At 50.9% G+C, this 27,458-nt stretch overlaps 1 protein-coding gene across 4 annotated transcripts in view; it reads left to right on the top strand.

Annotated features, from left to right (window-relative positions):
- Window positions 1-23,951, top strand: part of SMAD3 (SMAD family member 3) — a 132,323-nt gene extending 108,372 nt beyond the window's left edge. For all 4 annotated transcript variants that reach the window (XM_033189656.1, XM_033189658.1, XM_033189659.1 and 1 more), the window contains 4 exons: window positions 10,096-10,308; window positions 13,600-13,737; window positions 16,222-16,366; window positions 19,254-23,951. In XM_033189656.1, the coding sequence (XP_033045547.1) occupies window positions 10,096-10,308; window positions 13,600-13,737; window positions 16,222-16,366; window positions 19,254-19,377 (620 nt within the window). In that variant the 3' untranslated portion in view covers window positions 19,378-23,951. The remainder of the gene's footprint in view (window positions 1-10,095; window positions 10,309-13,599; window positions 13,738-16,221; window positions 16,367-19,253) is intronic.
- Window positions 23,952-27,458: the final 3,507 nt, after the last annotated feature.

Genomic DNA, 27,458 nt, shown 5'->3' with positions numbered 1-27,458 from the left:
TGTAATTTTTTCTTAAAATAGCAACATATAAGGAATTTGAAAATAAAGTCAAAGTGCCCATAATCCCAGCACCCTGACATAACTGTGTGTGATCACAGTCGTGATGTTTGTGCATCAGGCATATACATACATATCTGTGCCTTGCCACTGAGATCATAGTGCATATCTGGTTTTTTCATTCTCTCTTCTCCTTATGTTATTTTGTAAACACATGTCTGTATTTACGTGTCTTGTTTATCGTTGTTGTTATCTCGTGATGTTTTGGAGTGGGGGGTCCATTGTTTCTGCTACATCCCTCCGTGGTTAGACTTCTGGATCAGTTTTTCCAAGACTCACTTTTCTAACCCAGTAGGGTCCTTCAGTTCTCCAGCTTGGGATAGACCTTGGCATGGGACCTGCCAAAGGGCTCAAAACAAATATCCGTTTAGTTTTTATTGATGGGAGTTTTTTATATTCTGGTCTGGTAGTTTTAGAAAATGTAGGTTGGATCTTGTTTGGGGCTTTATTGCTGAGGCTTAATTTGTGGCTCGGGAAAAGAAACAGTTAATATTTCTTGGCGAATCAAAGTGGATTGGACTGGTTTTTGTGCCCATTTGCTTCCAGACCTTGACTGACAGCGTCAGATGAAGAAACTCATCATTTGGAGTATTAGGAGATGCCTGAAACCCTTTAGAACAGGCTGACCTGGGCAGTGTGGGATGTGACTTTGGGGGATCTGTTTTAACATTTTTGTAAAATAATATCACCGTGAGTGCCGGGCTTTGCAGAGGGAAGGTCAGATTCCTGATATGAAAGGACTGAGTTATTAAAAACAAACTGAAGGCTAGAAGCGAAGTTAACTCTTGAGAAATTAAAGGCCATGATGATGAACTTGACTCCAGGCTTTCAGCTTGAGATGGGCTGCTTTAGATTTATTTTCTGTGCCATTTTAAAACCCTAGTGGGGCCAAGGTCGCACTTTTAGTCGTCAGCCTTCCAAGCAGACACTTGCTTTTGAAACCATAGCAGTCCCAGGGCAGCTTGGAGGTGGCTGATGCTGGACGCGGTGCTCCAGACTGAAAGGTGGGCATTTGCTGTGAACTGCCCTCTAGATTGCGTAGACTAGGATGAGGATGATGGGATGTTTCTTGAGCTTGGACCCAAGGCAGCATCCCCCATTGACATCGTTCTCCCTCCCTACTGCCCCTTCCTCAGGCAGCTTGCCTGAGGATTGAGGATTCTTAGGTTATTTCTTCCAAAGGGAGGACCCTCCCCGAGCCTGGCCAGCAGAGAATGGGTGCCAGTTTGCACTGGCCTAGTTGCATCTCTGCTGGGACAGTGTGAATCAGGGGCGAGTCACCCAGCGAGTCGGGATTAGGATTCTGGATGAGACACTGCGCTGACAGGCCTGGCTTCCCCTCTGCTTCATGAGCCCCTGTGCTCCCCTTCACTCATTCAAACCATTGACTTCATCCCTACTCAGAAGGTCGCCTGGACTCCCATTGTCATAGCTGGAAGGGGGTGAGATGGTGATGACGATGGGAAACATTTCTTGAGTGTGCTGTTTACTGTTATTCAGAGTGCTTCCTGCGTGCTAACCCAATCCTTGTAACTTAATAAGGCAGAAGTGCTGTGATTTTTCATTTTACAGATTAGGAAACCGGGGAACACATTGGTGAACTGATGTGTCCCAGATTCACAGCTAGTGAATGGAGAAGCTGGCTTTGAACTCAGGCCCTCTCACTCCAGAGCCTGCACTCCCATTGCGGCATGACACTGCCTTGCTGGGCCATTTTGACCAACTGTCCCCACCCTCCTCACTTGGAGGAACAAGGCTCAGGCAAGGCATTTGCTGACTTTTACGTTGGAGACTAATGCTAGGCTGTGGCCCCTGGCAGGGAAGCCCTGCCTGCTTACCTGCCTCTTCCTCACTCCCTCATTCCCAGATACCTGTGGTCTGCATGCTGTTCAGGTGGGGGATTGGAAGAGGGATCACAGACCCAGGCGTCAAGGGGCTACGGCCTTGTTGGGATCAATAAGGCAGGACTAAAAATGATTCTAAAACAAGAAGTAGGTGCAGATGAAGAACTCTGAGGGTTCAAGGGAGGGAGCGATGGAATTCCTGGCCGGCCAGGCGTCTCCTCTGTATTCATGCACTCAGTCAACATTGGCTGAGTTCCCAGTATGTACTGATGCTGGGGGCCAGAGCTGGGAGAGCACTAGGCATTTGCAGCCTGGGGGTGGGGGAGGGGCAGCCGGAGGTGTCCACGTCCACCTGTAATGCATTGTGCCAGGTGCCCAGGGAGCAAGCCCAGAAGGAGGAGGAATAGTACATGCCAAGGAGGAAAGTAGGGAAGTGTGGATGGAGTGGGGAGACATGGGAGAGGTCGTGCCATGTGTGAGCAGGCCCTTGAAGGACAGGTGGGATCCTGTGAGGCAGAGAAGGGGGGAAGGCCATTGCAGGTCCAAGGGCAGGATGTGATCTGAGGACAGCTGGCATGGTGGTTGGTGGTTGTCTCAAGAAGGACAAGGCGGGAAGACGAGGCTGAAATGGCAGGTGGGGCACTGAGAAAAGGCCCCTGAGTGTCTGCTTAGTGCCCTCTTGCCTATAGAATACAGCTGTTCATGGGCTTTGAATGGGGAGGTTTTCTGATGACAGCTTCATAAAGATTCATCTGGCCACTGTGTGGAATCTAAATTCTAGGGGAAATGAGTGGAGGCAAAACAACACAAAAACGAAAACCCACTTAGCTCTTCCTCCCGAGGAGGCTGAGATGGATGCTTTCGAGAAATGGTCCAGAGCCGGGAGAATGCATTTGAGAGGGAGTCATGGGCCTCAATGAGCAGGGTTTGTTGACCAGCATTAAGTGGGGATGATGGTAATGCCTCCATCAAGGCTGGACACCCAGGAAGTGGAGTGGGTTTGGGGTGGAAGATGGTGGTGGGTTGCCTGTGCTGAGTCAGGAAAGCACCTGGCGCTGGAGGTGCAGATTTGGAAACCATTAACATATGTGACAGCCTTTCCCACAGTGGGGCCTGAGAGAAGGGATTTGGTGGTTGAATGAGTGTGGAAAGCCTGTATTGTGGCCCCTCCTGCAGCCCCCACTCAGGAGGGACTCACATGGCCACGCTCTGAGGAGCCTGCAGAAGGAGGCCTGTCTGACCCAGTGTTCCTCCCATGCACTGATCGCTGTTCCTGCACTTCTCTCTTATCATCCCACTGCCCATCCATAGATCTCACTCTGCAAACACTAATGAAGTTTGGCTGAAGTCATGACAGTGGATGAATTTAGTGGAGAGGGTGACCCAGCTCAATATGGAAAGACAGCCAGAGACGCACTCGGGCGGGGGGGGTTCCTTGGGGAAGGCTGAGGTCAGGGGGATGATGGGGTCACAGCAGCTCAGAGGGGAGGGAAGCCCTGAAGGACGGTGGCCCCAAGCAGGCCCTGCAGAGATGCAGAATGAGATTTAAAAAGCGGCCTTGGATTTGGCATCAGGGGTTCAAGGGGGAGCCTTTAGGGAGCAGTGTGTGGGAGGGGAGGGGGCTGCAGTAGTCAGCAGTACACTGAAGGGCAAGTAACAGGTGGGGAGTAGAGGCACGCAGCAGCGCAGCCTTTGCACTGACTCAGAGTCAGTGAGTCCCAAATCCTAGGATGGAGGCAAGCACACAGGGAGCTCTTCCTAGGAAAAAATGGGGACATCTCAGGACATCTGATTATTTCTTTTAAAGAGATTATTATGAAATTACTGTGCAAAAAGAAAGAAAGCAGAGGACATCTGCTTTCTCCTTTCATTTCCTCCCCACTCCAGGCGTTAGCTCCAGGGCTTAGATCTGGGGAAGGTTGAGCCTCCTTGCCCCAGCAAAGCCACTTCTGGTGATTACGGGGCAGGGACTCCTGGTTGAGACCGGACTCAGCATCCTGCCCCAGGCAGGCTCTCGGAGACCCTGGGACCGTTGTTCACAGGGCAGGGGACATGCGCAGGTGATGTTCCTGTTATTACACAGCATGCTGGGTGAGTCACTGGGAGTTTCCTAGGCATTTAAGGCGGAAGGATTGGGGTACGTGGAGGGGAAGGAGGAGGCAGGTGGAGAGAGGAAAAAGGTAGTGAGCTGGCTTCTGCCCGGTGAGTAAGTTGTTCCCTGTCTTAAAGTGAGACAATTAGGGCGGAGCCGTGACTGAGGAAAATAATGTCCCAGGGAGAGCCCTGGGGGAGCAGTTGAGCTGCAGTTAAAGGAGGCGATGGCTTCCCAGAGTGCCAGTGCCAGTGCCAGGAGAGAGAAGCGGGGATGGGGCAGCTTGGAGTGAGAGGGACAGGGCAGCTTGGAGGTGGCTGATGCCGGATGCAGTGCTTCAGACTGAAAGGTGGGCATTTGCTGTGAACTGCCCTCTAGATTATGTAGAATAGGATGATGGGATGTTTCTTGAGCTTGGATCCAAGACCGCATCTCCTGTTGACATAATTCTCCCTCCCTACTGCCCCTTCCTCAGGCAGCTTGCCTGAGAGTTGAGGATTCTTAGGTTATTTCTACCAAAGGGAGGACCCTCCCCGAGGCTGGCCAGCAGAGAATGGGTGCCACTTTATGCTGGCCTAGTTACACCTCTGCTGGGACGGTGTGAATTGGGAGTGAGTCGCTCAACGAGTCAGGGTTAGGATTCTGGGTGAGATTCTGCCTGACAGGCCCAGCTTCCCCTCTGCTTCATGAGCCCCTGTGCTCATGTGTGAGCACATGTGTGGTGGCAGGGCAGCCCGAAGACCACTGGGCCTGAGCGTGGACAGTGGCCCAGGGCACAGGCCCAACCCAGTTCCAGGTATCTTCATGCTGCTGCCCAAGGCTCTTCTACAAGGCAACCTCTGGCTCCAGTCTTCCCCACGCTTGTGAAATCACAGGCAGGCGACATAATGACAGGAAGTCAGCTGCAGGCTCTGTCTTCGCACTCCCGAGGGCCCGGTTTTTAGACTTTGCCACTGTTCCTGGTTGCAGTAAGTTCCTGGTTCATAAGCTAAAAGGGCATGGGGGTCTCTGTGCAGCCTGGTTTGGTGTTTTAGTCCTTAGATACATAGATTGGAATTAGTGTCCTGGGTACTGGGACACAGCTGGCATGGGCTCACAGAGACCTCACCCTCTAGCACAGGAGACTCAGGTACACAGTTTCTGGGACACAAGGCTAATTCTGCATTGAGACAGTGAGGGAGTATTTCACAGCCATGGGAGCTGGGCCGTAAAGATCGCGTCCCTGCAGAGGAGGGGTATGGGCAGTCCAGGCAGAGGACCCAGGCAGGACTGAGAAGTGGCGGATGGGGAACATGGGAACCGGAATGTGGAATCTCCTAGAGTGAGGAAGAGCTGCCTTCTGCAGGTGAGGTGGGCCCGGAGGAAACCAGTCCATTTCTGTTTTGATCTTTCATCTTGCAGTGGCGGTGCTCCTGGCCTTTGTCCGTTCCTTGCTTTCGATTTAGAGGAGAAAGTTAATTTCCCCCTCTTGCCTCCCCACCTTTTCCTTTACCGGATTTGAATCTCTTGCACATGTTTTTAATAGGCATCCCTTAATCCAAGTGTTGCCTTCTGGGTTTTACTCTGTTTTCTTTTTCTTAAACAAAATGGAACGTCTGTGCCAGCTTGGAACAGGACTGAAAACTGAGGCTAGCCAATGCGTTAGGCTGGCAGGGGGCCAGCCATGGATTAAGTGCCCTATGGCACTCGAGAAGTCTGGCCGACACCACACTGGTGGGGGCGGGGGACCCACAACGGCTGGAGCTGGAGGTTCCTGCGTCTCTAACACCTCTGCACTGGAAAGAGAGATTAGCACAGACTCAGAAGTCTGGCCGGGAGCGGGGCTGTTTGAAGGGAAGGCCGTGGGCACGTGCCATTGTCTTCCACCCCAGGTGTGCAGAATGCTCAGCCTAGAGGTGAAACTGCCGTTCGTTGGGGTGTGTCACTTTACCCTCCCTGTAGTCCTTCTCCTAGAGGAGCCTTCTATAGAACTGTTCCTGCATTTGTTGGTAAACCCTGGAAACCAGATCTTATTTGCTTGCTTGCTTGATCAATTGATTGATTGGTGGGGGGAGGGGTTGCCACCTCCCCCTGAGAGATTTCTTTTAAGATTTAATGCCAGGACAAGCTTTGTTTACCCTGAGGAACTAGTAAGCATTGCCCATCCACCAACCAGAGCCATAGACCATATCATCTTCCCTTTTTGTCTTGTCTACTAGGAAGCTCAGAGCCAAACTAGATGCTTTTGCAGTAACTATAACCTCATGGTTATCCCATTTATAGCCTTCCTCTTTCCAGAGTCCTTTTTGTTTCTCTGATAGGTAAGGATAAGTCCTTTGGGAAAGAAATGAGGGCATATTTAGTGTTTTGGGGTGTGTGTGTGTGTGTTAGAGTCTTGCTCTGTCCTCCAGGCTGGAGTGCAGTGGCGTGATCTTGGCTCATTGCAACCGCTGTCTCCCAGGTTCAAGTGATTCTCCTGCCTCAGCCTCCAGAGTAGTTGGGATTACAGGTGCCCACTACCACACCCGGCTAATTTTTGTATCTTTCGTAGAGATGGGGTTTCCCCATGTTGGCCAGGCTGGTCTCGAACTCCTGACCTCAAGGGATATGCCTGCCTTGGCCTCCCAAAGTGCTGGGATTACAGGCATGAGCCACTGCATCTGGTCTGTTTTTTGTTTGTTTGTCTGTTTTTTAAAGAAAAATGTGCCATTGAAGGCAGAACCCAGAGGTGGTGACCATACTTTCTGGTCTGCCACTCTTCTTGCACAAGTTCCGGGAGGAAGCAGCTGAGGTGTAGTGGGCAGGAGGGACCTGGAAAGGAAGGAAAGCACGTCTGGCTTTTAGTTGTTTGCAGAGAATAGAAAGTGCATGGCTGGGGTGCTGCTCCGGCTCAGTCCCGCTTCTGAACACAGGGCAGCTTCTCCAAACAGCGCTCTCTGAAATGGCAGCCTGCAGACTTTGCCACTGGCCTGATTTCACTGCTCCCTCAAACAAGCGTCTTCCTAATGATGTGTCAAGTTCCTAGTGTCCGGGGTTTTCCACAACACTGTCCAGTGTGTGTCTGTGAGTTGCAGGGCTGTTTGGATAAGGGCTCAGATCTGCTTGGGAGGGCCTCTCAGCCTATGACCCGAAGCCCGTCTTTGATGCTGAGGGTCCTTGAAGCCCACCCTTCCCCAGAGCATGGTTCCAGCGCCATGCGATGCAATGGGTGGCCTGCCAGCTTTTTCTTTTTTTGAATGGTGGGCTGGGTTGCTGTTCCTGGGAGCCTAGCTCTTTCTCTTCTGCCTGGAGTAAACCCAGAGAATGCTGGGCAGGGCTTTATGATTTTGGGGTGCGGACTCTGTTCTGTTCTACACACTGGTGAGTAAGTCAGAGCCAGCCAAAGCTATACGTTCAAGCTGACCTGTGCCGGAGAATGACCTAGGTGGTCAGCGTTATTGTCTTCTAATGCACCAGAGTCATTGTACGGACTGGAAAACTGAGGTTACAGAAGGAGGTCACGTCCCCAAGATCACACAGCAGGATCAGCAGAGCCTGCACTTGGGCAGTGGTGACCAGCAGCATTGATACGTTGCCTGACCACTCTGAATGCTTGGGTTGCACTTGGATTTTTTTTTTTTTTTACGTTTCCAAAGCAACATAGCTCACATTTTACTGACCACATTGTTTAGAATATAGCTTATCTCATTGGAATGTTGAAGCATCAAGCAAAGCCAGAGCCAGATGTGGCTGACGTGGCTCAGCCTCACCTCAGGGGCCAGGGCACAAGCCACAGCTGCTCCTGGCCCTGTCCTTCCTCCCTTCCCCATTAAGTACTTTTGATGTCTTCATCCTTATCTTCCTTTGCTCCACCCCAGGAAGAGAGGAAAAGGATAAGAATGCTTTGTCTCCATCTTGATGGTGATCAAGATAGGACCAGGCTGTTTTCAAGTTCATAGAATCCAGTTTTTATCATTGTGTTAACACCATGTGCTGAGTGCTTCATGCGCACCCTGCACTTCACATGAGTTATCTCTGTCTGTCTAGAAACAGCGCCGAGAGTAAAGAGGATGAGGCCCAGAGAGTGTAGCTGGTTTGCTCGCAGTTGCACGTCTAGTCTGTGCCTGAGCCAAGATTGACCTCCAGTCTGTCTGGAGGATGGCTTTATAGCTCGTGTCCCATGATCCAGTTAAATATCTAGCGCCGTTTTGCCCTCTAGAAGACATCTGGCAATATCCACAGCCTTCTTTTATTGCCACAACTTGAGAGGGTGGTATGGATGTATACTACTAGCACCTAGTGGGCAGGGGTCAGGATGCTGGTAAACATCCTACAATCTACAGATGCTCCCTCCCACCCACCCACCCAGCAAAGAATTATCTGGCCCCAAATGTCAGTAGTGCTGAAGTTGAAAAACCTGACCTAGGGTGTCCTAACCCTCCAGCTGACACTTACTGGGTGTGTGTGGAGTGCAGGGGTGTTAATGGCCTGCTCCTTCTCTGTTCGTGGTAGCATTCTCCTTGCTTTTAGAAGGCATCATGTACCTAGACCCCATAAGGGGATCAGGGACACTTTGTCCTGCAGGCAACCAGACCCCTTCCTGTGGGCAGAACAGCTTCTGACTTTTCTCTCTTGGGCTTTACACACCTTCAGAAGGTCTAATGAGCGGGGGTCCCCCCGGTGGGTTCCCCCTCCTAGACGTTGCCTGGTATCCATTGAGCAGGGTTCTCAGGCCAGGGCGACGTGGGCACGGGGAGCCTCTCCTGTTACCCTCTCAACAGAGCCCTGCACTGAGGATTAAAGTGAGGGAGGAGAGATGTCAGCCTGGGCCCTGGGACGTCATGGTCGAGTTGGACAGTCAGGATGCTCACATAGAGGCACACCCTTAGTGACTGTGTGGCTCCAGGTATATTTAAGAGCCAGAGGGACTTCAGAGCCAGGCTGAAGCTTTGAGATGGAAGAGTGAGAATGAGCAGGGGACTCCCTGATTCTGCAGCAGATGGATGGGATTCAGGTAGGCATCAAGCAGAGCGTGGTAGGCTAAGGGCTCGTGCCCAGCAGTCAGTGCAGCACAGAGAAGCAATTGGAAGTGGTTGGCCCAGGGCGCAGGGCAGTCCTGGTCCAGAGGCTGTGGCATCGGTGTGAGTGGGAATTCCGAGGGCCCGGCCAAGGGCTGAGAGGATGGACCTGGAGATGCTGCAGAGGCGTGCAGTAGGAGGGCACAGCGCCAGGGCCACTGGGCTGGGGCAAGAGGAGGGCGAGGAGGCCCCAGGAAATGGAAGGCTGGGATCCATTTCCAGTGTAAGGAGAAGCTGCCATTTACTCTTCTGAGAAAGAGAACCAGCCCCTCGCAGGATGGCAGTTTTGCTTTGAGGAGCCCCATATGGAGACTACACAGACAACTGGGACAAATCCAGATTTTCTTTCAGATGGGTTTGTGTCCTAGCCACCCCAGCAGCCGGCATGTAGATAAGTGTGGAAAATGGTTTCTGTGATAAGAGGCAGGGCTCCAGGCTCAGTCTGCGGACGATCCTGGTGTGTCCACTGCGCTGACATGGGGCGCTGTTGGGAACCCACTCGGCTGCTGCAGGCTTGGAAGCTGCTGCTCCACAGGCTGGGAGTTTGCCCCAAGGCGGTGCAGAGCCAAAACCTGAAAGCCCTTTTAGGGGCAGGGATTAATGGTGGTTACTCTAGGAACCTTGCAAGAGAGGCTGAGAGGTGACTGTGCAGGAGGTGTGGACTGCCGCACAGTGGGCACGCGACCGTGGCTGTCCCAGGTTCATCCAGGTACTGGGTGGCCCCTGGTCCTCTTCAGGTTTGGCCTAACCCTTGCTTGAAGACTCCTTCCATCCAGTCAAGCAGGCGGGGCAGGGCCTCTATGAGCTAAAAAAAAAAAAAAAAAAAAGAAATCAATGGCCCTTTACACACACAGTGTGGCAAGGCTGATGGAATCTCCTCTGGACACCTGAGCATCTTCTTCTGGTGGGTGCTGCCAGTTTTATGCGATAAAAGGCACCGGGTGGGGAGATTATTAATCCCTCTGAAATGTGGGGAAATGGTTTTCCAGAGCATCCATGGGACCCCATCGAGGGAGCATGGGGCTTGGGGCACCCACTGACCCAGTAGCCTGCCTTGTGTCCACAGACCTGCAGCCAGTTACCTACTGCGAGCCGGCCTTCTGGTGCTCCATCTCCTACTACGAGCTGAACCAGCGCGTCGGGGAGACATTCCACGCCTCACAGCCATCCATGACTGTGGACGGCTTCACCGACCCCTCCAATTCGGAGCGCTTCTGCCTAGGGCTGCTCTCCAATGTCAACAGGAATGCAGCAGTGGAGCTGACGCGGAGACACATCGGTATGGGGTGGCTCCATTCCCCGCTCCCCACCCTGCCCCTGCCACTCTGTCCCGCCCCAGCCCCAGGCCCGAACACACAGCCTCTGCAGGGAACCTTGCCTCCATCCTTAGCTGTGCTCTGCCTCCTGCTGGGCGTGGGGGAAGACTCACCGCCCAGCAAGGCCCCCACATTCTCTATTGCCCTGTTTAGGGGCCAGACAGGTAGTGTTCAGGCCACTTAATCATTCCCACTCAAAGATACAATCTCAGAAAATCTAGAAGCCACAGAGGAAAATACTTAAGGGATCAACAAGGGAACGTCTATGAGAAAGGCAACATATGAAATCTTTTTTTTTTTTTTTTTTTTGAGACAGAGTTTCACTCTTATCCAGGCTGGAGTGCAATGGCACAATCTCAGCTCAGTGCAACCTCTGCCTCCCGGGTTCAAGCGATTCTCCTGCCTCAGCCTCTCAAGTAGCTGGGATTACAGGCACCCAGCCACCACGCCCGGCTAATATTTATATTTTTAGTAGAGACAGGGTTTCTCCATGTTGGTTGGCCAGGCTGGTCTCGAACTCTTGACCTCAGGTGATCCACCTGCCTCGGCTTCCCAAAGTGCTAGGATTAGAGGCATGAGCCACCGAGCCCGGCTGAAATCCTCTTAATAAAAAGAGTTTGAAAGTGCAGACGGATAGGTTGATAAGTAGGCAGTCGTTGTTGGAAGAGTGATCTTTTCTTATTTTCATGTATCATTATTCTAGACAATTTAGAAAAGGTAGAAAAGAATTGTCCACTATCCAAACACCACTACTGTGAACCTTCTGCCTTCTAGCCCGCAGAACATAAGTAAAAGATGACTTTGTGAGTTTAAGGAAGATGAAGCTGTGTTACGTATCACTGGGTTTGCTTATGAAGTTATCATGCTTAGAGGATTTTACCATCCAGAACACAACTATCGGAACTTAGAAGGGCTGTGGAGAGACGGCAGAGTGAGGTTTTCTCAGACCTCGTCCTGGAGCCCCAAGGGTTGGCGAAGGGTTCCTGGGGCAAATTCAGGAGCTAGGCAGGTTAGCAAAGGGAAGCCTGGCCCCACGTGAACCAGGGCACCTCTGCATTCGCTTGCTTTATATCTCGGGCTCTCACAGAAGACTTCATTTGAAGAGAGGATTGATTCTGTAGTGAAGAGAAGAAAAGTTTGGAGGCCACAGGCCTAGGTCTGTGCTCTCATTTTCTGGGAAAGGGACCCGACGTCTAGGGGGTGGGGAAGGGTAGGGAATGGCTCTCAGAGACCTCATTGTCGGTGACAGACAGCCCCCACTGTCTGTCAGAACCAGACCCGTTCTTCCCATTTTGCTTTTTGTCTTTTACTTCAAAAAAGATACTTATTCTGGGTGGCATACCACTGTTGGATTGATGATTGATTTACAGATAAGGTCTTGCTATGTTGCCCAGGCCCAGTCTCAAACTCCTGGGCTCAAGCCATCCCCCCATCTCAGCCTCCTGATTAGCTGGGACAATAGGCATACACCACTGCAACTGGCATTTTTCTATATTTTATTTAAAAAAAAAAATATTTTTTACACACACACACACACACACACACACACACACACACACATATATATATATGGGTTTTTTTTTTTTGTGAGGGGAGACCAAGTCTCACTCTTGACTCCCAGGCTGGAGTGTGATGGCATGATCTCGGTTCACTGCAACCTCCACCTCCCAGGTCCAAGTGATTCTCCTGCCTCAGCCTCCTGAGTTGCTGGGATTACAGGCACGTGCCACCTCACCCGGCCAATTTTGTGTATTTTTAATAGAGATGGGGATTCACCATGTTGGCCAGGCTAGTCTCGAACTCCTGACCTCAGGTGATCTGCCTGCCTCAGCCTCCCAAAGTAGTGGGATTACAGGTGGAAGCCACCATGCCCGGCCTATTTTTTTGTTACTGAAATGGAACAAACATTTTTGGTCTGGGTCTTCGCATCCCCACCTCTGCCTCCTGCTCTTACTGACATAATACAGTTGTGGACAGCCAGGAAGTCATCCCTCCTGTGGACTCTGAGCTAACCAGCACCCTGCAGAGCTAACGCCAGGAAAAATGGGGAGTGGTTGGAGGAAGGGGACAGTAGTGGGAATAGGAGGCAGGACAGGGGACATCCAATGATGCATGGGTCGTTCACCTGGTGTTCATCCCACCTGATGCTGGGCCTGTAACATCTGGCTCCATGTTCTGACCTCTGAGCTTCTTCCCCGGTAATGGAACAGAGACTTTCCCAGGCGGGAGAAGGAACCATCCCCTGGCCGAGCAAAGAGCTCATTGTCAGAGTTTACGTAACTGTTCGAGTTGCAGAGCCAATTTAAAAATAATTTCTGTCCATCTGGAGTGGATTTAAGAGATGAAAGAAAAGTAAATGATATAAACCTCTGGAATGTTTTAGAAAAATGCATTGAGAGAAGAAAAAAATATGGGGTAGCATTAAGCCATCCCTGCAATAAAGGGCTCCTCGGGGTGTCTGCTGCGCCAGAAGGAGCCCTGCAGGTTTACTCAATGAATCTCTGAATCTTGGAGTGTGAAGAGACCAAATAGTAGTGGGGTAGTAGTAGCAGTAGCAGCAAGAAAAGCTGACACTTACAGGCGCTTACTCTGTGTCTCACAGTAATCCTGCAAGGGTAGGCGTTATCATTCGCATTTTCTTTTTTTTTTTTTTTTTTTGAGTTAGGGTCTCACTCTGTCTCCCAGGCTGGAGTGCAGTGGCATGATGGGAGCTCGCTGCAGTCTTGAACCCTTGGGCTCAAGCAGTTCGCCCACCTCAGCCTCCCAAGCAGCTAGCACTACAGGGATATGCCACTATGCCCAGCTAATTTTTAAAAAATATTTTTGTAGAGATGAAGTCTCATTACATTGCCCAGGCTGGCCTTGAGCTCCTGGCCTTAAGTGATCCTCCCACCTTGCCCTCCTAAAGCTCTGGAATTACAGGTGTGAGCCACTGCGCCCAGCCCCCATCCCTATCGTAGAGACAGACGAAGGCTCAGAGGGTGAATAACTTGACTGAGGCTCATGCCTACTCAGTGGCAAAGGCTGTCACTGAGACCTATCCTGTGTGCCCATCTCTTGTCATTTGCCTCCCTTGGCTTTAGGAATCCAGCATTGCCCATTTCTCCTACTTGGGGCTTGGGCTTTGGAGCCCGTTTGCCTGGGGAAGCTGTCAGTCACTGGGAGCAGCCCTGCAGCTCTGCATCCTTTGCAAGCCTCAGGGCCATTGTGTATGAGCAAAGGCACCCCGTCCAGTCTAACCTGACTCTCTGTAGGAAGAGGCGTGCGGCTCTACTACATCGGAGGGGAGGTCTTCGCAGAGTGCCTCAGTGACAGCGCTATTTTTGTCCAGTCTCCCAACTGTAACCAGCGCTATGGCTGGCACCCGGCCACCGTCTGCAAGATCCCACCAGGTAAGCCAGCCACACAGGCACCCCTGCCTTGAGCTCCCTCTCAGAGTGCATGCCTGGGATGCTGGAGAGAGTCCACCTTTCTCACCTTTTCTGCTCACTGGTGATTGCGTTGTCACTCTGGAGGTGATTCGATTGGGTTTTCTCTATGCCCACCAATCTTAACTGTGCTTTCCCTGAACCTCCAGGGAGCAGACGTAGCATCTGATGGGTCTGCCTTTAACCGTGGGTACCTGCCCGTTGCCCTGTGTGTAGATGCTCAGGCAATATGGCTTCCTTTCTTCACTCATTCATTGCACTAACAGCATGCAGGGCTCCGTGCCAGGTGCTGTAGGGGATGAAGAAGTAGATGGGGCCCTGCTCTGCTCCCGAAGACCTTACAAACCTGCAGAGCACAGAAGACAAAGACACGGATGAGTTCAATATAAGGGAGGGGTGCCAAGCACCAAGCCAGCAGCCCAGGTAGAGAGAAGGCCCATTTAGCTGTTGGGATGGATCAGGGAAGTCTTCATGGAGGAGAAGCATCCGGATCCTGAAGGATAGGTAGGCACTAGGCACAGGGAGGGCATTCTAGACAGGGGGAACGGCCCAGGCAAAGGCCCTGAGGTGATGGGGGGCAGGACATGGATGGGTAGCTCTCTGGCTGGAGGAGGGCCACGTATGAGACGGTCAGGGGATATGTTTCAAAAGCACAACAGCATGAGGCCGTGGAATGACACCAGAGTTTGACTCTAGGGAACTGCTGAGGGTTTTCTGAGTGAGTCTGAAAATGCCACCTGTACCCCAAGAAGAGGTGCCAGGCTGCACCCCCGAGAGTGGTTTGCCTGGACAGCAAGATCAGGCAGGTGGCTGATCCCATCTAAGGCCTCTTTCCTCAGGAAATCAAGGCAGAAAGCCCCAGCCAAAGCCCACTTTTCACACGACCTGCAGCCACTGTGCAGGCAGCCCGCGGAATGTGGCCTGTGACAAGCTAGTGGAGCAGGTAACCTGGCCAGGCCATTGCCTGTGACACGTGTGTGGCATGCCCTTTCCTGCCCACTGAGTAGCAGATGGTAGTGGAGAAGTGGTGGACCACGGGCAGGGGAAACTTTAGAATGCAGCAAGTCTGAAATGGTAATAGCGCACCAGGTCTCCAGAGCATTTTGTGGTTGCATTTACAGAGTACCTTCCTTTCTTTGACCTCATTTAGTCCTCTCTAGTTATTCTCTGGCTCTATAAGTAAGGAGACGCTTTGAGAGACAAGTTCAGAGAGTTTCAGCCATCTGCCCAAGGACACACAGCTAGTAAGTGGCCAAGCCAGGATGGGGCCTAGGGCTGATGGACTCTCAAGTCTGGTGCTCTTTTGCTTCTTGGCTCTGCTGGGGGCCAGGGCCCAGGTTCAGCCCTGTTCCACCACCCTTGTCCTTGGAGAGAATGAGAAGAGGAAGCTCAGTGACGCTCTTGGCCTTCTGCCTCCTCCATTCCCCGGCTCTACCCCCATCTTTTGGGTGAGGGCTGAGTTGGCTCTGGTGGTGTTTGTCAGCTCATAGAATGTCAGAGCTGGAAGGACCTCTGAGGCCAGCCCCTCATTATACAGAGACACAGGGTCTCCAGGTGAAAGCCACCAGCTCAGAGTCACACAGCAAGAACAGGAGCCTGCAGTTGGCTCATTCATAAGCGTCACCCCAGCTCACCTTTTGGCTATTTCCGGCATGTGCTTTTGTCTTTATTTTTCTGGTTGACACATTCCTGGCACTCAGGCAGTAAGACTTCAAACAACGTTTTATTTTAAACTTTATTTGTGACTGTCTTTAGTTTTACTGTCTGGAGAATTAGGTGCACACCTTCACTTAGCTGTGAATGTCACCTCCACCCCGCCTGGTGCCCAGAGGCCAAAATGTGGCCCAGATCTCTCCTTCCCTCCTAGCCCCAGCACCAGGTGTATTCATCAGAGGAGCCCAGGTGGAGGGTGCCCTGGGCCCTCTGCCGAGCTTCCTGTGGGGACGGCAGGCCCAGTAGCCTTTCGGCCAGCCCGTCTCTGCTGGTACTGCCTGCTGTGGAACAGCCAGAGCTCCTGTTCCTAGGTGGGCGACCAGACCCCACACAGCATGGGCAACCTGGTCCAGGTCCCGTACCTCTCTGTCCCCTGGCCCCTTTGCCCAGGGCAAGGCCCCCCTCTCCACACCATCTCCCTATTCTCGGAAGCCCACTTTGCAGACTTCTCCCTGCTCTGGGAGTCTGAGCTTGTGGGCCAGCCTCCATCTCCCCTTGCAGGTATGTCAGCGGCACCTCCCAGTGAGGAGGTGGGTTCAAGGGGAGGGACTGAGTTGGCCTTCCCTTTGCATGGTACTGAGCGTGGAGTGTGTGGCAAATGCATCACACACTGTGGGTCCCTGGAGCTGTATCAATGAGGCTGGTCTAGGGGGTCCAGGACTTGCTTTATCCAGGAGGGGAGCAACAGACCTGGCCACTTCCATCCCCACAGCCCTGTTTCTGTGTTTTTGCCAGGATGCAACCTGAAGATCTTCAACAACCAGGAGTTTGCTGCCCTCCTGGCCCAGTCTGTCAACCAGGGCTTTGAGGCTGTCTACCAGTTGACCCGAATGTGTACCATCCGCATGAGCTTCGTCAAAGGCTGGGGAGCGGAGTACAGGTCGGTTACGGGTGCTGTCTACATCAGGGGACCCAACTCCAGGTGACTCTGGACAGCAGAGCAGGCAGGGCTCCTCAGAGATGAGCTAGGCCATCCCTGGCGTCAAGAGCAGAGAGACCAAAGATCAGAGAGAGCCCAGGGCCTGCAGGCAGGAGGGGCTGGGCCAGCAGCAATGATGAGGAAATTGCAGACTGATGTTTGCTGGCACCGAACAGCTGCAGGCACTGTAAACACACGCTCCATCTTATCCTCATCCCAGCCCTAGGTGGGGCTGCCGGCATCATCCGGATAAGAGAACTGAGGCCCAGGGAGGAAGAGTGACTTGCCTGCGGTCACACGGGTAGAAGAGCTGTGTCTAGAACTCTGCCCTCTCGGCTTCTTCCTTACTCTTCATTTTAGGCACATGGCTTTAGGATGACCCTCTTCAGGAAGTTAGGTCTTCAACTCGTTGTTCTTTCCTCCTCTGTTGCTCCATTTCTGACTCAGGGACCCCTGGTGATGCTGAGGAGCCCAGGATATTAAAACTAGGGGTCAGGGAAGGGAGGAGGAGATTTGGGTAGTTATAAAGGAACAAAATTTTCTCGCTGAGAAATGATTTTTTAGAGTCCTAGATACTGGTTTCTTTTCTTTATTTTTTTTTTTTTGAGATGGAGTCTCACTCTGTCACCCAAGCTGAGGTACAGTGGCGCCATCTCGGCTCACTGCAATCTCTGCCTCTGGGACATGCCTCAGCCTCCCAAGTAGCTGGGACTACGGGCTCATGCTACCACGCCCGGCTAATTTTTTGTATTTTAGTAGAGACCACCATGTTGCCCAGGGTGGTCTAGAACTCCTCAGCTCGGGTGACGTGCCTGCCTCGGCCTCCCAAAGTGCTGGGATGACAGGCATGAACCACCGTACCCAGCCCTAGATACTGGTTTAAACATGGCCCTGATGTAGTCAGGTCTACCTGGTCTGCTTGGTTCAATCCATCCTGCTTTGGGTTTAGAGAATCCAGTCCCTTTTCTTTCCACTCACCGACAAAAGTTTGCTGAGAGGCAGGGCTGTGTGCCCCGCCTTCTGCTCCACACTCCCCACTGCCAGCCGCCAGCTCCTGCGGCAGATGCAGGGGTGCCCACACGTCAGCTAGAGCCAGTGCCTTGCAAGCTACTCTCCCCTTCTCTTCATTTTTCCAGATGTTTGGAATCCGTTTTGTTTTGCAGTCATGCTGCACCCAGGCCAAACCCATTTCAATATTGGCCTTGAGCCACCGTTTGTAATGAAATCCAGATGAGCATGACTTATGGAAAGTCAGATTCTCATTAGAGGATTTCGTCCTGTAAAATCCTCCTCTTCCACTTACCGTATTTTAGCTGCTGTTCTTCTGTGTCTGCCCCAGGGTGTCAGGGAACATAGCCCCTTGGTCTCTGGGGTGTCTCTGAAATTCAGGAGTGACCAGTGAAGCAATCAAAGTGGTCAGACCTCAAAAGAACTTACCTATGTTACGGCCTAAAGAGATCAGCCCAAGCCCAAAGGTCCAGCCAGGGAAATGTTTTAAGCAATCTTTTAGCCCTGGCTTAGATGATTTAGAGAACAGGAGTGAAAGGTTAGAAAATTAATCTTTTTTTTAGTGGAGAAGGGAAATATTTAAAGATGGACTGCAGTGGAGAAGAGCAAGGGGATGTCCATTTGCTCTTCTTATACCAGATTGTAGTCGAGAGGGCCACATTCAAGTACCCTCGCTCATGCAGACACCCCAGCGTTTGTCTGCAGGCCCATTTCTGAACCTCCCTGCTACACAAGCAAAGTAGAGGCCAAGCAAGGAGGGCGGTGCCCTCAAGACAGCAGCCCTGTTCCTGGTGTGGCATTGCAGCTCTCCCGCTCCAAGTGCTAGGAAGAGGCTCTTTGGTGGCAGAGCCTTTCCCTGGGGACACTGTATCACCGTGCGGGATGTCCTGCCAGCACACCCAGTCCTCTGCGGCCCACCGCGTCACCGCTGCCTGGCAGTACTGCACAGCAGCCTGACGAGCGGGCGCGGCCCCTTCCCAGAACAGCCTTGTCGTCCTCCTGCCTCTTGGGCCAAGGAGAGTAAGGTTTCAGCTCTTCTCTCTGTGCGGTGGCTGAAAGCAGGGCCCAGGGCCCACACCTCTCACCTCCAGCTGGCACCAGCGACTCCAGCCTCAGCAGATAGCCTTTGCTCAGTGGAGGCCTTTGGGAGCCTGCCTGCAAGCTGCGTCATCAACCAGCCTGCATTTAGACAAAGTGCTTTGGGGAAAAGAAACGTGTGGTGTGCCTTGGTTTTTTCCAGTAATTGTTCCATGGCTTGCTCTGCTTGTAAGATTTTCCAAAATAAGGCCGTAGATGAGAATTATATCAGCACATTGGGAACCGAAGGCATGCGGACACTGTTGGCGCTTTGTAAAAAACACCCCTCAATCAGACAGACACACGTCATCGTGGCCTGCTGGGGCTGGGCCCGGATTTGGAGATAGGGGAGCGGCACGTGCCCATGTGGTACAGATGGGAGCCAGGAAGCCCTTTGCTCAGGATGATGGTCTCTTCTATTAGGGGGCCTGTTACAGTAACTGGTGGGCCTCTGGGTACCCTGCAATTGACTTTGCGTATTTAACTCTTTGCCGTTGACTTTACATGTTTAACTCTTTAAAGTTGACTTCCTTCCCCCTCGAGAGAACTTAATTTACCCAAAGTCCTCCCTGGGTGAGGAGTTTGGCCTGGTAGTTTCAGCAAGTTATTGGTACCGCTTCTAGGACAGCGTCTAACAAGGTAGTCTATCTCTCTGGCTTTGGGAAGATGAGTGTCACCAAAGCAGAAAAAGTTTTCTGACTTGTGTAGCCCCCTGGAGATGTTTTTAAGTCCCCCACCCCACCCCTTTCCCTATTTCTTACAGGAGACAGACTGTGACCAGTACCCCTTGCTGGATCGAGCTGCACCTGAATGGGCCTTTGCAGTGGCTTGACAAGGTCCTCACCCAGATGGGCTCCCCAAGCATCCGCTGTTCCAGTGTGTCTTAGAGACATTAAGTATGGTAGGGGAGGGCGGGCTTGGGGGAAATGGCCATGCAGGAGGTGGAGAAAATTGGAACTCTGCTCAACTCATTGTTGTCAAGGAAGAAGAAATCTTTCTCCCTCCACTGAAGGGGTGCACCCACCTGATTTCGGAAACACACGAGCAAACCCAGAGGTGGATGTTATGAACAGCTGTGTCTGCCAAACACATTTACCCTTTGGCCCCACTTTGAAGGGCAGGAAATGGCGTCTGCTCTGCTGGCTTACGTGAGCAGAACAGGTAGTATTACACCACCGGCCCCCTCCCCCCAGGCTCCTTTTTTGAGTGACAGCTTTCTGGGATGTCACAGTCCAACCAGAAACGCCCCTCTGTCTAGGACTGCAGTGTGGAGTTCACCTTGGAAGAGCGTTCTAGGTAGGAAGAGCCCACAGGGGCCATGCAGACCTCACGGAGGCCCAGCTCTCTGATGCTTGTGACGGTGCCTCTTCCAATGAACATTCCCAGCCCAGCCCCGCCACTCCAGCAGACCCTGCCCCTCGTGAGCTGGATGGACGCGGGGTGGGGAGGGAGGGAGTTTGTCTGTCTCCCTCCCCTCTCAGAACATACTGATTGGAAGGCGCGTGTTCAGCAGAACCTGCACACAGAGGACAGTGGGAAAAATGGATGAGCACCACCTCTTTAAAAACTCACATGCGTTTGTCCTTTTTCACTTTGAAAAGTTGGAAGGATCTGCTGAGTCCCAGTGCGTATGCAGTGTATAGTGTCTATTATCACATTAATCTCAAAGAGATTCGAATGATGGTAAGTGTTCTCATGGAGCAGGAGGCCCCTGTCGTGGGATGGCGTTTGGTCTCAGGCAGCACCGCACTGGGTGCGTCTCCAGTCATCTGTAAGAGCTCGCTCCAGATTCTGATGCATACGGCTATATTGGTTTATGTAGTCAGTTGCATTCATTAAATCAACTTTATCATATGCTCTTTTAAATGTTTGGTTTATATATCTTCTTTAAAAATCCTGGGCTGGCACATTGACTGGGAAACCTGAGTGAGACCCAGCAACTGCTTCTCTCCCTTCTCTCTCCTAAGGTGAAGCTTTTCCAGGTTTTGTTGAAGAGACACCTGCCAGCACTTCTGCAAGCTGAAATTTACAGAAGCAAATTCACCAGAAGGGAAAACATCTCAGGCCAACATAGGCAAATGAAAAGGGCTACTAAAATATTTTTACACCTTTGCAGATTGCAGGCTTGGTACAAAGAGGTCTGTCATCTTCCCCCTGGGATATAAGATGATCCAGCTCCCGGTAGAGGATCATCAGTGACAACTATAGCAGTTGTATTGTGTAATAAGTACTGCTCCCAGCAGCAATTAGGGAGAAAACTAGCCTCAATTATTTCGACTGGAAAAAAGAAAAAAGAGCCCTCTTCTTTTCCCAGCCTTTTGCAGAACACAGTAGACAGAACTGCCACCTTCAATTGGTACTTTATTCTTTGCTGCTGTTTTTGTATAAAATGACCTATCCCACGTTTTTGCATGGATTAAAAATCAAGGGACTTCCTATGGAAGTCCTGTTTTATTCCAGGTGAAGGGAAGAAAGTGTATACACTTTTGGCAGGTTATACACCTCAAATGTGATGAGATTTCTGATGTTGGCGGGAGATGGAGAGGTTTCCTGATGCCTCACCTGCAGGGTCCTGTGCCTCTGAAACTCTAGCCATGAGGTTTCCAGGTAGGACAGCTGCTCCCCAAGCCTCCTGAGGACACAGGAAGAGATGGAAGGAGCACCTTCACAGACTTGTGTGAGTCTTCTCGAAGGAGTATTGACTCAGAACCCAGAGACAACACAAAACCCCTCACTTCCTCTGAGGGCCAAATACTGTGAGTCTGAAGTATGTGCCTGGTGTGAAATCATCTGTGGCCTGTTGCTTACACAGGAAGCCCCCTGAACCTCCTGTACATGTGTTCATGTTCCCAGGCAGCTCTGAGACCCAGGACACAAATACTCCATTTTGGCTTCTGCTAGAGCAGTCATGGTTCCTCTCCTAAAAGCCACGGGCAGCAGTTTCCGAGGGCCTGCATTCTCCACCTGCTGCATGGTCGTATGAGGGCTTCCTGTGGCACACAGCCCTCTGGGGGCTTGGGAACTAGCTGCGGGCACAGCCTGAGTCTGGTGATCCAGTGATCTGTGGAAGTCCTGTCTTATTCCAGGTGAAGGGGGGGAAGAAGCCTACACTTTGGCAGGTTATGAACTTTGAATGTGATGAAATGACACATTTGGCTGCTTTTGGATAGAGTCTTAGAACCCTCATTGCTCAGACCTGAAGGCTACTTCCTTGGCCCTTTCTCTTCATAGACTAGACCATGAGAGGAGGATGTGTGGGATGGTAGGCAAACCCACCTGTGGCATACTGAAAATCAATTTGATCATACCTAAGAGGTTAGGAAATGGTCCTTTCCCACCTTAGAGCGCTACATAGGTGCTTTGGGCATATGTAACATTAGTCTCCTTCCTTGAAGCCACAAGCTAGTTTTCTTAGTTTTAAAATCCTGTGGTATGAATGGCATGTGTATATTAAAACACTTTTTTAAAGGACAGTTGAAAGGGGCAAGAGGAAACCAGGGCAGTTCTAGAGGAGTGCTGGTGACTGGATAGCAGTTTTCAGTGGCGTTCATCTAGGCAGCACGACCGTGTGTGTTGCCCCTGCGCTGGGCTCCCCGCCATGATATCTTCACCTTGCAGCTTGTGCTGAGACTGACCCAAGTGTAGCTAGCACTGGGACATAGATCCTTGTCTTCAGCACCTTCCAAGGAGCCAACTTTTATTCCCTTTCCTCTCTCCCCTCCCCACCTTGCTTCTTCCCAATTTAGTAACTTAGATCCTTCCAGCGCATACGTAGGTAGCTACCCCAGCCGGTTTGGATTACAGGCCTGTGCTGGAACATCATCTCAGTTGGCCACCTTCCTGGCAGGCTGTAGACCTGACATTTTGAGACCAGCCTAGAGTCAGGAGCAGGGACTTTGACTCTTAGGAAGAGCACACGAGGGCAAGGCTGCTGGCAGACGTCTCCATTGTCCTTGTGTTGCCTGTGGTGGTGTTGTTTTTTTTTTAATTGACCATGGTGATTTTTTTTTTAAACCATTGTTCATATACTGAAGTGAGCTAAAGCACATTATCGTGTGCTTATTTTTATTTTTCTCCATCTCCCCTTGGCTTCCTGGAGTTTGGACATACTCCAGGCTAAATGCTTTTACTGAAGACTACAGAAAGGTTGGAAGTAGTGTGTGCATGGCATGCACGCATGTGAGTCATCTGGGGAAGCAGCAAAGATGTTTCATTCTTAGCCTCAGGCCTCATGAGGGTCTCCACAGGGCCAGAGCTCAGGTTACACAACCACTCCTTCGTCCTCACAGGAGACGTAGGGAGAAGAATCTGCAGGCTGCTTGTAGGACTGTTCACCAAGGGGGATACCAGCAGCAAGAGAGGGCACACGTTTAGCCCTGGACGCTGTTTCTTACTGTGTGACTTGGCTAGAGTTGGGAGTTCCCCCAAAACATATGTGTCCCCATTTTACCAGAACCAAACCTCAACACAGCAAAGCTGTACTGTCTTTATGTGGCAAAAATGTTTCCTTGTAGGCCCCTTTCAGGTAACAGTCTTCACAATGTATTTCCATCACGGTTTAAGGAGCATCAGCAGCTTCTCAAGTGGGTAGGGAAAGCAGAAAAACGTACGCAAGGGGACATGGATCCAAAATGATGATGAAGCATCTCTCATGGGGAGGCGTTGGTGGGGAGATGATGGGCTAAACAGGCAACTTTTCAAAAACACAGCTATCATAGAAAAGAAACTTGCCTCATGTAAACTGGATTGAGAAATTCTCAGTGATTCTGTAATGGATTTTTTTTTTTTTTAATGCAGAAGTAATGTATACTCTAGTATTCTGGTGTTTTTGTATTTATGTAATAATTTCTTAAAACCATTCAGACAGATAACTATTTAATTTTTTAAAGAAAGTTGGAAAGGTCTCTCCTCCCAAGGACAGTGGCTGGAAGAGTTGGGGCACAGCCAGTTCTGAATGTTGGTGGAGGGTGTAGTGGCTTTTTGGCTCAGCATCCAGAAACACCAAACCAGGCTGGCTAAACAAGTGGCCGCGTGTAAAAGCAGGCAGCTCTGAGTCAAATCTGGGCCCTTCCACACTCCCTTGCTAGGGGTGAAAGCATGACAGAGAGATGGAGCCGTCTATCCAAGAAGCCTTCACCCACCTTCACTGCTGCTGTTGCAACTCGGCTGTTCTGGACCCTTACTTTGGTGTGCGTTGAGGGATGGGGAATAGAACATTGACTATGTTGATTACCTTCACTATTCAGCCAGCCTGACCTTTTAATAACTTTGTAAAAAGCATGTATGTATTTATAGTGTTTTAGATTTTTCTAACTTTTATATCTTAAAAGCAGAGCACCTGTTTAAGCATTGTACCCCTATTGTTAAAGATTTGTGTCCTCTCGTTCCCTCTCTTCCTCTTGTAAGTGCCCTTCTAATAAACTTTTCATGGAAAAGCTCCTGTGCCAGGAGCTCAGTCTGATTCTTGCTGTTGTCTGTGGGTGGAGAGAAGATTTAAAGGGGAGTCCCGAGGGGTCCCAGGGACTTCAGGGCTCAGGAGGATCAGAGGAAAATGTCTGTAAGCCCAGATACACCTTGACCAATGATGTGCCAGGCCACATTCTGCCATGGTCCTCATGTAATATCCAGCTGCTCTCATTCACTCACCAAGGGCAACATGCAGTGCCAGCAGGAGCCCCTGGGCCATCTGCACAAAGGTCAAGTTTCTCAATGGGTGTATCTCGCTGTTGCCCAAGCCTAAACACCATATGTGTCCCATCTATCTCTGCAGTGCCATTTTGTATTTTACTTCCTCTGTACCCCAAGGCCTTTGGCAAATGACTGAACGCCACCAACCCAACCTCAAGCCACCTCTTGCCTCTGCTAGTCCCTCCTGGCCTGATTCCTCTGTATTGTCACAGTGTCTTAAATGCCACCAGATTTGTCTTCCCACAGGCATGGAGGTAACTTTAGCGTCACAAGTAACTTGGTTTCCACATCTTCCAGCTCAGATGACTGTTAGCACCTGTGAAAATTCATTTTGAATTCAAAACGCCCAAGGAGAAAGGGACTTCAAAGTTGTTTCCTTGGCTAGATCTTACACCGACCCCAGAAGATGTGGATAAAGAAAAACATTGATTAAAATGTAAAATGTTGGCCAGGCATGGTGGCTTAATGCCTGTAATTCCAGCACTTTGGGAGGCAGAGACAGGCAGACCACTTGAGGTCAGGAGTTCGAGACCAGCCTGGCCAACATGGCAGAACCCCGTCTTTACCAAAAAATACAAAAATCAGCCAGCTGTAGTGGTGCACGCCTGTAGTCCCAGCTACTTGGGAGGCTGAGATGGCAGAATCACTTGAACCCAGGAGGTGTAGGTTGCAGTGAACTGAAATCACACCACTGCATTCCAGCCTGGGCAAGAGTGAGACACTGTCTGCAAAAAAAAAAAAGTAAAACGCCTTTTGGTTTTTAAGAGTCTGAATAAGCAGCATTTGGGGGAGAAGGATGAAATGGGTTGGAATAATCCTCTGGTGTGACCCCATCTGCAGCAGTCCTCCTAAGGACCTCCCCAGCATCCAAACACCTCCCTTAACAGGAGGAGGCAGGTTGCACTGTAAGGGCCCATAGATTTGGCCTCTGAGAACTGCATGAAATTCCTGCCTTTATGATGATTTGGTTGGTTCTTCCACCTTCCTACCCCCTTAACAGCTTTCCTCAAGGGTTTATGTAGCCTATAGTCCTCAACACTGACCCAAACCAGTCCTTTTAACCAGCCTGTTCCTTGAGATGCATGACTTTAAATTCCAGCTATTTGTTAGACGTGATCCAAAACACAGCGCCCCCAAAGTGAATCATCTTCCCACCTCACTTGAGCCAGCTCCCTTTTCTGCTTCCCCAGTTTTTATCAGTAGCCTCTTCCCTCCCATTTTCCAAGCCCGGAGCAGCTTGAGGAATGTCTTTCCCTTGCTCCCCATCACCTCTCCGCTGTGACCATCTCCCTTTTGGAAAGGCCCTACTCCCTGAACTTCCCGGTTCTCCTTGGCCCTCTCGTACAGTCTGCTCTTTTTCTTGGGCCTACACCTCTTCTGCCTGCTTCCTTGTTGGTATTCCCAGACCACTGTTCTGCTGACTCCTCCCTAAGTGATCTCATCTACCCTTATGATTTCAAGCCACACAAACGCTAATGACCCCCAAATCAGTACTTACAGCCCAGACTGTAATCCCAAGCTTCAGACTCATGTCCAGCTGACTGCTGGCACATGGAGGGGCCACAAGTACCTCAAACTCACAATCAAATAGAATTCATAGTGTCTCTTAAAACTATCCCTCTCCTCTGGCCTTCAGCCCTGTTTTAGACATGACCATTGACCCAACCTACATCCACAGAAACCACAGCGGTCCACCAGTCCTCTGCTCCCCACCTCCACACAGTCCCGCTTCTCCAGTCTGTCTGCTCTAGTCCCACTCACACCACCCTAAACACACCTCTAGTGCCTGGAGAACTGCACCAGTGTCCTAGTGGGTCTCCTAGACTCCAGATGGCTTTCCTATAAAGGCACCCTTTATACTGCCCCCAGTAACCAATCTGACCATAGATGCTTCCCCTAGTCCACTGCACACATTCTAAGGTCTTTGCCCTGGAGCACTTGGCCCGCATTTGCCCTTACCTAGCTTTCACCACTCCCTGCCTTATCCTCTACAGCCCGGCAATTCGCAGCCCTCATGGATCATCCTTGTCTTCATGGCTGCTTGTGCTTAGAACATCAGCTTCTCCTCCCCCGCCCACCCCCGGCTCCCCAGCACACCACCACTTCGCCTGGCTAACTTTTACGAATGCTTTGTGCCTCCATTCAGACATCTCCAGGAAGCCTCTCATGAACATCTATCTCTCTTGCCACAGTCCCCCTCTAGGCTGTGAGTTCATTGAGAGCAGGGTTTACATTTTATTCTCTTATCCCTGGCTTCTTTTCTGGCCACCACATACTTTTGCCGAGTAAATGACTCAGTGTCCATATCTAGTAGATTCTATCTTAGCAATGTATTTTATATACATTTCCACAGTGCTTAACAGCAATTCCTTATATATGACTGAAGGAATACAGTTCCTGCTTACCTGCTATCACAGCTATTCCAAAATTCTCCTAATCTGTGTCCCTGTAGTCCAGGGATAGCAAATATATGGCAAAATTCCCCCCTTCTCTATTTCTCTATCCATGGCAAACTCATCACTGGTTTGGGTCCATCCTCAGCCTCAGACTCTTTCTCACAGCTAATTGGTTAGACAGATACTGCTAATACTGCTGCCACATTTTCCTGGAATGTAATTATGGTTAGATGCCTTTTCTGCTCAAAACCTTTGGCTCCTCACTTACCCACAGAGTAGGCACAGACTCTACCAAGTCCCCTCCAGCATCACGCCATCCTCATCTGCCACCATTTCTCTATGTGGACTCCTTGCATTTTCCCAGCACATTCCTTCACTCTTCTTTCCGTACCTTTGTTCAAGCCATAACTCCAACAACTCTGCTGCCTCCACTCACCTATCTGCCCCAATCCCTTATCCTTCTAGCTCAACTCAAGCAGCGTTACTTCCCCTAAGTCAGTGGTTCTCAAAGTGGGTCCCAGGACTGAACCAGCAGCATCGGTATCACCCGGGATGTTAAAGATGCCAATTCTCAGGCCCCACGCCAGGCCTCCTGAATCGGCAGCTCTGTAGTGGGGCCTTCCAGGTGGCTGTGGCATGGGCTCACTTCTGAGAACCACTGCTCTAAGATGCACTTCCTGTTCTCCCCAACCCACTGTGTTCTCTCCTTCCCACAGGCATGAGGGCTAGTCACAGCACTCTTCACATGCTGTCTTGGCATTGTCTTTTGTGACCTTGTCTGGTTTGCCCCCTGCTTCCACCTGAGTTGGACTCTGAGCTCATGGAAAGGAGAAACTACATCCTGACTCAAGTCTGTATCCTCTGCCACACCTTGCTCAGATTCT

Source organism: Trachypithecus francoisi, unplaced genomic scaffold (assembly GCF_009764315.1).
Source record: "Trachypithecus francoisi isolate TF-2019V2 unplaced genomic scaffold, Tfra_2.0 Lachesis_group3, whole genome shotgun sequence".
NCBI lineage: Eukaryota > Metazoa > Chordata > Mammalia > Primates > Cercopithecidae > Trachypithecus > Trachypithecus francoisi.
The sequence above is the reverse complement of the archived record's forward strand: the minus strand, read 5'-3'. Positions and strand labels throughout refer to the sequence as shown.